This window comes from Pteropus vampyrus, unplaced genomic scaffold (genome assembly GCF_000151845.1).
Source record: "Pteropus vampyrus isolate Shadow unplaced genomic scaffold, Pvam_2.0 Scaffold9, whole genome shotgun sequence".
Taxonomy (NCBI): Eukaryota; Metazoa; Chordata; class Mammalia; order Chiroptera; family Pteropodidae; genus Pteropus; species Pteropus vampyrus.
This window is the reverse complement of record NW_011888790.1, coordinates 14,411,357-14,422,670: the sequence shown is the minus strand read 5'-3', so window position 1 is coordinate 14,422,670 and position 11,314 is coordinate 14,411,357. Positions and strand designations below refer to the sequence as shown.

Sequence of the window (11,314 nt, the reverse complement as noted above, 5' to 3'; positions counted from 1 at the left end):
TAAAAATAACTGCTGACTATAATTTATTTTTTCTCTTAATATTTTATCTCATAGGGGATTAAAGAGGGACATCAATTTTTTTTCCTATGAAATGTTATTTTTCCTTTAAAAAAGAAGAAAAAGTTATTTCATAAGACATCATTATTTTAATTTATTTGTTTTTAGTGTCCTTGTATTGCTCTTAGGTTGATGTCAGATAGCATTGAATGATGCCAGATAAAATTCTCTGAAACTTGTCTTTTCTTATCACATTTTGACTTCAGAAAATAACTAATAGTTTTTGCTGTCCCATAACACTAAGATATTTTTACTTATGAGTTGAAATCTCAGTGACTATTTGTCGAAATGCTACATTTTACAGTTATCCCATATAAATGCAGAGATAAAAGCTGATTAATGTAGCCTTTCACAACAATTTGATGCTAATTTGATGCTAATACATTTGAAGCCACAAGAGTCAGCTACTTGTGCTTAGTATAGCTTTCATATTCTCTAGTTTGCTTTTGTAGACAGGTAAGAAGAGTAATGCGTAGCATAAAAAATAAGAAACATGAATCCTACATCATAAACAGTGCTCACTATTTGTGATAAAATTGGGTATTAATTTTACGATCAATTCCAATTAATTACATTTAATCTTTTTTAAAATATGCACAATAGAAAGTTTAAACATAACATATTCTCTACATATTTATTTCCATATTACTTTCACAAACAATGTGTGGGGAAAACTGGCTAAGTTTTTACCAAAAGCCTCTTCATTCTTTTTCCAGCCTTAAGGCTAGACTACTTTCTAAGCCTCTCTTGTAATTGGTTATTGCCACATGAGTTGTTCTCATCAGTGGAATATGAGAAAAGTATGCGTCATTTTTGGACTAAGGATTTTGGAAATGGGTGTGTTTCCTTCAGCCTCTCTCTCTTCCTACCATCTGGATACAAAACTCAAGGAAATGGCAAGGATTAGACAAGAAAGGAACCTACATTACTGTGTGAAAGAAAATAGCTTACTGACCACCTCTCACCTTGGAATACTGAGAAAGTGAAAAATTATCTTCAATTGGATTTGACTCATTATATATGGGAAGGTAGTTGTTGCTTATTCTAAATAATATAGTGCAATAATATTGCATGACCTTATTGTCTAATGAAAATAAAGTAAAATTCATGTTCCCATAAGACTATAGGTAAAGTGTATGGTAGGAGTTACTTCTATTATCTATTCAAATCCATCTTAAATTTTAAATTCAATAGTAAGCATAAGTGCAGAAAATATCATGTATTTGTTTTAATAATGTTAATGTAAATTGTTGTAAATATAGGCAAAATATTTTTATAAATAGATAACTCCACAGTTGAAATGAGGTGATATATGTTGACATGTATGTTATGGCTAGTATTATTTGCTTCATTTTGCATGAAAATTATCCTTGCACTTAAAAGACAAATCACTGCCACTTATTAAATTTTTGTTATTGTTGTGACCCATGCTTAACTACCCATTTTCTTTGGTGCTTGATTTCAGTAAACTTTATTTTTACAGACAAACCTATCCTTGATTTAAATAAAACAAATTCTTTCTATTATTATTATGATGATCATTATATTACTAATATACCATGCAATATTTAAAAAATCTAAAGAGATAGAACCACTAGCTATTACAGTAAAAATGAGAGTAATCGTGTGACAGTCTCCACTTAAAAGAATGTACAGACAAAAATCTCATATTTTAAATAAATGTGCAGTAGAAACATTGATAAGTGTGGCTAATATATTGCATGCCTTTATAGACTAAATCCTTTTTTGATGTTAGGCACTAAAATCATGAAAGAGCTGGCTTTTTCTACCTCTGCCTAAACCTAGTTGACTATTTAGGAGATAAGCATATTTCATCTTAGTCATTGATCCTTGGCTATCAAAAACCAGTAGGAGCAGATGATAATCTCAGCATAATAATTGATTTTATATTTGTATGAAAGATATTTTGCCTTGAATGCAAAATATTTATCCACTGTTTTTCTTGTTCTATACCATTTTCTTTAAAATTTCTTCAAATTTATTTAAGCAGTGGTTCTCAAAGTGGGATTTCTGACCCAACAATATTAGAATTACTTAGGAACTTATTAGAAATCCAAAATCTCTGGCCACACCGCAGACCTACTGAATCTGAACCTGTGGAGACAAGTCCAGAAATCTGTGTTGTAACAAGTGCTTTGGAGATTCTCTTGTATGCTAAATTGCATTGGCGTTGGGGGTGATTACTTTAGAACATATAGTTTCTAAGAAGAGAGTAACCGTGAAGACTATATCTTCTTAATAAATACCTTTTACTCCATGACTATTTTCTGCCTTCCATTATTCTCCCTTTCTGTGACATCAGCTATGGGGTAGCCTTTCAAGTCTGTTGTGTCAACCAAATGTGGGGATTACACTCAGAATTAATACTTTTATTTGACATGTGAATGGGAGTCAGGTAAATCAAGAGTCTTCTTGGAAATGGTAAGAACATCTGAGCTGGTAATTTACAAATCTTGCTTACCAAGGAAACTAGAACCAAGGTTTAAAAAGGAAACAATTCTTGGAAAAAGAGACATATTAACTGTATAAGGACATTTTTATATCTTCTGGGGAATTCCAGAAACTGAAAGTTATGAGTACTGAAATCTGATTAATATGATAAAGCTATTATAAAATCATATCTATTTGAAAATGGCTGGGGCTGCCTTGTGAGTTAATGGGTTTCTTATGATTGAGAGTGTTTAAGTCCCATCAAAGGTTGGGTTAACTGGGTAGTCTGGATCCTTGCTGCTCAGTGTGGTCCCATCTGGGAGCTGTTAAAAGTGTAGAATCTCAGGGTCCACCCCAGTCCTAGTGAATAAGAATCTACAACTTATCAAGATCCGTGAGTGATCTGTATGCACATTATGTTTGAGAAATGTGTTCCAGTTGACATATAAATCTTCATATCACTCTTATATTTAATTCTAATAGGATTATCTTGTGATGCAGAATTCGAATAACAGTCTGGAAGAGAAGGGGGTAAGTACATGAGCTTGACTACACATTTCACTGAATTAAATGCTACCCCCAGAATGAAAGATCTGTCTCTTGAACATTGTACTTAATTTAAGGGAGCTAGTATTTGAATATCATTTAGTTAGCTCCTGACTCCTCTTTACACTAAAGTGAAATATACCTTTTGGATTTCTTGCACAAACCCCCAAGTTATTCCCAATGTTTAATCTGTCTTCCAATTCCTTCCTGCAAGCCTTCTTTCTTTTCACTAAAACTAGGATATGTGACATTCCCTCACTGAAACGTTTTCTTTTTTTTTTTTGCTTAGTGTAGGTACTGGTTTGGTCTGCTTCTTCCCTATCTTGGATGGGATGGGTCTGTGTGAACGGATAGCAGCGGAAGAAGAAAAGGAGAATAGGTAAAGGAAGGTATAAGTATAGGGGAACTGGAACGCGATGGAGACCAGACTGCTCAGAGCTGAAATTTACTAGAGCAGGTGGTACTTAACTTACAATCTTCATCGCCAAAGCAATGAATGGAGAAGAGCTGGAAGGTAGAAGTAACAGATGCCGCCACACCCTAGATTGACTCAGGTTTTTACAATCATGACTACCATGCCCTAGTCCTGGCAGAAGGAAATTGCTTAAAGAAATGACAAGCACTTCGAAGGCCAGAAAGCCAAAAGGTGCCCAAGCCTATTCCCCACCCCAGGAGCGCGGGCTGACACACGCTTTCTTGTAAAGACCATTGCGTAGGAGGAAGCCCTGGCGAGCAACAGCGTACCCCCTTCCCATACCTGCCCTTCCCCAGCCCTTTCTTTCGCCGGGGGCATTGGGACCGGCGCAAGCTCCAGCAGCCGGGCAGCGACTGTGGGGTAGTCGTGTGTATCCGTGAGCGCGTGTGCGTGAGGAGGAGAGCAAAGACGTGATTACTTCAGAATTTATTTAAGGGACGGTGGAAACCACTGCAGCAGCTTCCAGGGGAAGCCCTTGTTTCAGAGGAAGAGGAGGTGGCGGCTGCCAAGGAGGAGGAGGGGGGAGAGACGGAGGAGGAGCAGCAGCAGAAACAGCACGAGGCAATTGAGGAGAGAAGATGCTGTAGCATCCACTCTGGCTCCCAGCAGGTTGGTTCTCCCGGCCGACTGATGCAAGCAACGAGGCTCGCAAAGAGGCTGGGAGGAAAAACTGGGTGTCGGGGAGGCGGGGGGCGAGGGGGGAGAGGGTGGGTGCTGACTGCTTGCCTTTCCGGAGAAGGAGCGCCTCTTTTAAGTGAAATGAGATATCCCAGCGCGGAAACAGGCTAGGGGCCAAGAAGGGACCTGTCCTGCTTCTCTTTAGCCTTTCAACTCCTAGCCATAAACTCTGGAGGGGCTTTGGGTGGGGGACTAGGTGGAGAACTTCCCTTCTAGATACTTCTCACGCCTTTTCCCAAAGCTCACGTTTGGGTAGATACCTCCAGGTGGCTTGGACGAAGAAGAGGAGCAGCGCCGCTTGGTTAAGTTTCTACAAGTCAAACCCAGCCCCCAGTTCCCGGCTCCCCGCCCCGCGTCTCCAGCTGCACGCGGAGAGCTGCGGCTGCTCTGGCAAAGGGGCCGCTGCTGCTTTAAGAGCCGCCTCCCCCTCTCTTCCCTTTGACAATGGTCTGAACCGAGCTCTGCTTCCCAAAGCAAAATTTGTAATATGCCATTTTTCCCATGGACGTTTCTCCTTTTGGCTGCTGACGGAGCCGCGGGAAGATGCCGAGTTGCTGCCACGCCACCGAGCCGGAGCACGTTCCGGGAGGGCGCCGGGGCATGCGAGTGTCTAAGCTGCTTTTCTCCTCCCGTTGCTAGGGAAATGGTCCAGGAGCGCCGGGCGTGAGCCTCCCCTCTCTTCAAGCCCGAGACTGCAGTTATCGTTGATCAATTGAAGAAGCAGGACCTGAAATTACAGGCATTAGGTACAGAAACTGTATTTGAGTTACCTGGTTTCCCTTCCGCGTTGTTTTTATTTTACCCCCTCCCCCCAAGGCCCCACCCCGCCCCCAGGGAAGATGAGATGCAATTTCCTCTTTGCCAATTACTGTTCCGTACCTTTTGCTTTCCTGGACCAGCCTCCCCGCACCCCCGCCCCCCATCCCCAATCCCTCCTCTATTTCTCTACCTCTTCCCTACTTGGCTCTCTCCTGCTGAGCAAGATGAAGGATTTTAGTGTGGAAATTATGAAGTCAACTTCTTCAGGGTGGTGGGGGGTGTGGCTGATAGATAACTGTCCAGCCATGTGGGGTGAGCTGGCTCTTTGGTCATCTGTAAATGCAATGAAGTAAAGAAAGTACAGAATGCTTCCATCAGAGGCGATAATAATATTTCCTGAGGACAGAGGATTTCAAAGAGTTAAATAGGAGGAGGAATATTCATGTAATGTAATCAGACAATGCCTAGAATTTCTCTCACAGAATTACTTTTTTGTAGGTTAACTGAAATGGAGCTGGGCTAGTTTTTAAGACTAAATTTTTGCAGAAGAGACTACCAAGGATAATTGCATCTGTGCCTCTACTAGAGTCTAAATCCTAGTGATCTGCCTAAATAAAGTGATTCATTGACAGAAAAAAAAAAAAAAAACCATCGGTAATACTATTATGTCTGAATAGGTACTGCTCGAAGGGCATATATAGCTAAGAAACACATTGGATTTTGAAAGTCCTTGGGTAATGACCCCACTTCAAAACTTTTGTTTTGAAATTTGAGAGATTTAGAAGACAGTCAAGGTTATATGCTCAGAATAAAGGAATTGGTTTTCCTTGTATAAAATTCTTCAAGATAAATTTAAGCACTGGGATAATTAAACCAGCCAGGTTTATCATTATTTTTTCCCATCACAACAAAATAACTTGTACTAGGTCTTGAAATCTTTAGTAATTTAATGAATAAGGCAACAACATCTAGAAGAGGATAACATAATTCATGTATCCAGTTGACTTTGAGGAGGGAGAGACAAAAAAGCAAATACCAAAGCAAAGTGTTAGGATGTCCTTCCTGATTTTTCAGGAATTATGCAGTGCAATGCAGTTTTAATATTGAAAATAATTATAAAAATTAAAAGTGATATATGAGGATGAAATATACTAGAAGTTGGTTGACTATAGCCTTCCATACTGTCCAAATTGCTTCAGCTGCCATCCATTCTATAAAAGGGTGTTTAACTCTTAAAATGAACATAAATTTTTGGTTGCTCTTAAGACCTAAAATGTGCATTTAAGAAAATAGGTTATAATATATTTTAAGGATTATATAAGTATTTTGTAATTTATATAAGAATCTGAGTTCTATTGTAAGAAACTAAGGTAGTTTATGAAAGTGGCCTTATTTTTTGTAGAAACATTTTTTCTTCCAGTTTTGTTGAGAGGACTTTAAATTTACTTATTTGGATGACTGTTGGTGCAGAAAAGCAGCATTTATTCATCTTATTTTCTAAGTAACTTTTGCATAGTTTAATTTTTTTTTTTCATTGGATTCGGAGAGTTTAGGGTACCCACTGGAATTAAACTTTTAGGCATGGAAGCAATAAGAATCATAAAGGTAAAATATTCTTTCTGCAATGATGAATGTTGGTTACTTAACAATAGAAATAAATACTTAAATATGTAATAGCCCTTTTTTTTTTTACTGTGTGATCTCACTCAGGTAACCTACCAGAGCTTTAAAACAGGAATTTTTGGTGGTGGTGGTGGTGGTATTTTTTTAAGCATGGATTATTATCCCTACTTTACAGAAGAGAAAGCTGAAGTTTTGACAGGTGAAGCTACTTGCACTGGTTCACATGCTACAGGAGTGAAATTAAATCAAGTAATTTTGAGTGTAGATTTAATAGAATTTCTGTCTCTAAGCTGCTTTTCATCATACCATTTTTGGACTGACTAAATCAAAGACCAGCTTTTATACTGATCTAAGAGCCTAAAGTGTGTGAATGTATTAATGTCCCATGGTGACAACAAACCTTTTTTAGAATTAGGGTAGTATAATCAGGAGAAAATTGTGGACAAGGTAATCACTGCAGTTATATTTTTACTTGGAACTTAAAGTTATTTTAAGTAATTCTGAGTGAAGATGGGCTAATGGCTTAATTTCAAGAAGGATATGACTTAAAATACATATTTAAGAATGTTTAAGTTACCCTAAAATTTAAACCTTACAGTGTTTTAGCACAAATTGTCACAATGCTGCCATTCCTCTCCCGGTATTTTGTTAAATGTCAAAAGAACACACTGGCTTCTGGTAATGATTTCTCAGAGTGACACAGCTGTTCAGTGTGTATATTTCATGTATTGCATGTGAACTAGTTGTTTCAAATATTGAAATGTGTTAGAACATTTTTTGTATTTGTTTTCCAATCCTTTCCAATTAATATAAAGAAAAATTGTAGCAGTTGAGTCTTTTTTTTCTACGTTTGTGATAGTATTTTAATAAAATTCAAATTGAAAAAATACAAAATATTATATTTTATCATTATTTAGCAATAATTACAGTGTGTGTGTGTGCTCATGCACACGTGTGTATAAATACAGCCTATGTTTCTACTCTGTTATTTATTTTAGGGTGAATAAGTAATTGTACAAGTCAATTTCTCACCTTTAGGTAGCCCAGTGTTTTGAATAATAAACAATAATTCAAAGCATTATCTTGAATTATTCTAAAAATCTCCTTCTTTAATATTTTTACATAAGATATCAGTCACACAATACTTTCTTCTTTCTAAAACTTTCTCCTAGTTTTCAGTGGACCCTGACCACATCATTCACAGATAACTGAATTTCTCTCTTCAATAAGTCTATAAGAACCACATAAAAAGTAATCAACTACTGAGCTGTTAAGTCTTGACATTTTATTTGAAAATATCACCAGAAATATTTTCCCCAAGAACAGGAATATATAGGCAGAAAAACGAATTGACCTTGCATTCTAAAACCAAAGAATGCTTCAGGATCAACAGCCAAACCAGCCTTTCTCCATATCAGCCTTCTGCAAAACTGAGCCCTCTAATTAATAGCTCCTGGCCTCAGTACAACAACTGAAATTGAGATGAGTTTGATTCTTATTGAAATATAAGATAGAAGATACAAGAGAAAATGAGATAATTTCTGATTTTTTAAATGTCACACTATAGATCATGTTACATCCTAATGTTTGTGTTATTTTAAATCAAATTAATAAATGATTTTAAAAATATTCTGAGGAGTTCATTTATTTCATGACTGGGAGCCTCTGACAAGCAGCTGAGATGTGAAGTTACTAACTACATTAGCTAATGTAATTTATGGCATCTGTTTTGTGGAATATTTGAAAGAGTGTTACTTTGTATTGTTTGGATGGAAACCGTACAATGCAGCTCACAGGAAACAAAGGAATATTAAGTGTAATTAGTAGCATATTAACCTAAACAAATTTATGTACCTCAGTCTATTTCATAAAGCTTATATCTAATTCAGTTGCTTGACTCTGTGTAGACTACTGAAGGAATTTAGGAAGAGGGCATATCAAAATAATAAAATGGGAGTTGTAAACTTAAGAAGCTTTCAAGTTAGTTGGTATGAAAAAAATCTGTTGATAAAATAAAAACATAAAAGGTGATTATTATATAAAAAGAATACTCAATTATTTTTGTGGATTTTCTAACAAGAGTGAACATTAATTAATTTAATTATTTAAGTCATTCAAAAATCATTTACTGTCCACCCATTAAGTGTCACACTTAATGTGCTTGCCGTTAACAATATAACAAATAAGGATAAGATGGAGGTATTAGCTCTAAGGGATTTGTAAACTTGCAGGTGAAGAGAGGTGATCAATTAAGTGGAATAACATGTTACTATAAATTGAATTAGGTGAGATAAATCATAAAAAAAAGTCAGCAGTAAGTGAAAACAAGCTGTATTTTGTAGGCCGGAGATATATAGATTGTCATTAACAGAGAAAGCATGTAGGTTGAAGGAAGTCAATGAATCATTTTTCATTGAGGTCAAAATATTTAGCTTGGCTGGAGTTGGAGCAGTGGGTAAAAGAAAGAGACAATTAGGCTAATGAGCTGCAAAGCATTTGGTGAGTTGAGGGCCAGGTGGCTTTATTGGAACTTATTTCTTTACTGAGACTTCCCTCCCCTTTACTTTCTTTAAGCAATGATGTGTGAAGTGATGCCCACGATTAATGAGGACACCCCAATGAGCCAAAGGGGGTCCCAAAGCAGTGGCTCCGACTCGGACTCTCATTTTGAGCAGCTGATGGTTAATATGCTAGATGAAAGAGACCGTCTTCTAGACACCCTTCGGGAGACCCAAGAAAGTCTTTCACTTGCTCAGCAAAGACTGCAAGATGTCATCTACGACAGAGATTCGCTCCAGAGACAGCTCAATTCAGCCCTGCCACAGGTACGCTTCCTAGTAGTATTTGTCCTTCCTACTGTAATTGAAAATGTGATAAGACTTAAGCTTCACTTTATTCTCCTTCTTATAATTACTTTTCACTTTAAGATATATGATATGAATGTTTTGGTGAGAAAAATTTAAGAATAGATAATTCAAATGAAACTTTGCCTCAAAAAAAAATCATGGTATGTTGGTAACAAAAAGTGTGAATCATGAGTTCCTATTCGTTTTTTTGTTTGTTAGTTTTTTGTTTTTTTGAAAATTTTATCTGTATGTTTTGGTGGGAGTAGAAAATCATCCGTTGATCAGCTTTTAACCACCTGAAAATCAGAATGGTTGATTTTCTCTTTCTTGCTTTTTAAACACAATTACGACACTTAGAAATATGTACTTTTCATTTTCAGTTATGTGTTCTTTCTCTGGAAATGATAGTAGTTTGGATGTCTACTGTCTATTTTTTGTTTGTCTTTCTCTAAAAATGCCTAACACCTGCTTAAAAATTATTGGAGTTGTTGATTTATTACCCTTTCCCCTCAAAAAACATTTCAACCAGTTTCTTTTTAATATTTTGGGAATTGGAGGAAAGAAAAAAAGTTCAGTCTTATTCTCACGAACTTAAAATTATTAGATTAGTTATTTTTTAGTATATTTTTGTCAAATGCCTTATTTTATAGAAAAGAACATAATATTTTAAGGATTTATAGCTTATTTATATACAATGTTAAAGAGAGTTAATTATCTTATTTAAAAATAGCATAATTGTGTTTATTTTAGATATGAGAAAAAACATGGAATATGAATGAGATTTTTAATAATCACCCTAATGCACTATATTTTTTTTGTAAATACAAGTTTGATTAGCCCTCTGCTTTAAAGACAGTATAGCAAATGTTTAAGAGTTGACCTCTCTCCATGAAATTGTCTTGTAAATATTATGTCTTCATAAATATTAAAATTATATAATCAAAGTTAATTAAATTCTAAACCCAGCTATACTATTAACTTATATTGTGATGTTGAGATATTGATTGCTTTTGGAATAAAAAGGATCACCTTTTGTCATATCCCCATTAGGTAATCCCATTACTCTATATTGATAATTTTCTCTCCCATTCCTTTTTATTCTCAGTCAGTTTGTCTTATTTTGAGATACAGTAATGTTTCCAGTAACTCTCACCTGTTGGTACAGTGATTCGTTTAATTACACAGAATGAGTTGATTCATTTCAAGGACAACTATCAAATATCTTTACCAAGAATTATATTTTTCAAGCTAGGTATTTCAGTCTTTGCAATTATTCTTCAGAAGGTGATTTCTAAAAGGTGATTTCTCCATCATGCTTCTTCTAGGATTATTTGAGTTGGTCAATGCTATTGTTAAAGTGTGGTCCCTGAACAAATCACTATTTTTTGTCTTCTGTGACAAGCATAGAATGGGACAATTATTTCTCTTCCTGGAGAGAGTGTTTCATTAAAGAGCCTAAGAGTGTATTATATTTGGGGGCAAGGTCAACATATTTTCAGTATGTCCTTGAACAGTAGTCAAATGATGTTTATAACTGAGATGCATAAATGCTGCATGTGTTTCCATTTTCCCTACTCTTTTTGTAAGTTGACTTTTTAGTCCTAAGTGTAGGAATATGCATGTGTCCCCCCTACATTTATCTTTTTACATTTTATTCAGGCCCAATGCTGTCAATTTAGATCCTAACCCTATTAAAGTGATTCTAAGAATAATTTGTTTTTCTAAATCTTTCTGTATCTATATGTGATTATTTCATTAGAATGTTATAAAAATAAAGTATAGAACAGATCCTTTTTGGGAAAAAGCAAAAATAATAAAAAGGTTTTCATACATAATGATATTGTATAGATAAATCTTGTAAAGGTATAAGAATGAAAAA

At 35.7% G+C, this 11,314-nt stretch overlaps 1 protein-coding gene across 1 annotated transcript in view; it reads left to right on the top strand.

Annotated features, from left to right (window-relative positions):
- Positions 1 to 4,089: 4,089 nt before the first annotated feature.
- PPFIA2 (PTPRF interacting protein alpha 2) overlaps positions 4,090 to 11,314 on the top strand; it is a 465,706-nt gene continuing 458,481 nt past the window's right edge. Inside the window, 3 exon segments of the mRNA XM_011374878.1 lie at positions 4,090 to 4,138; positions 4,847 to 4,953; positions 9,164 to 9,414. Coding sequence (XP_011373180.1) covers positions 9,166 to 9,414 — 249 coding nt within the window. The 5' untranslated portion in view covers positions 4,090 to 4,138; positions 4,847 to 4,953; positions 9,164 to 9,165.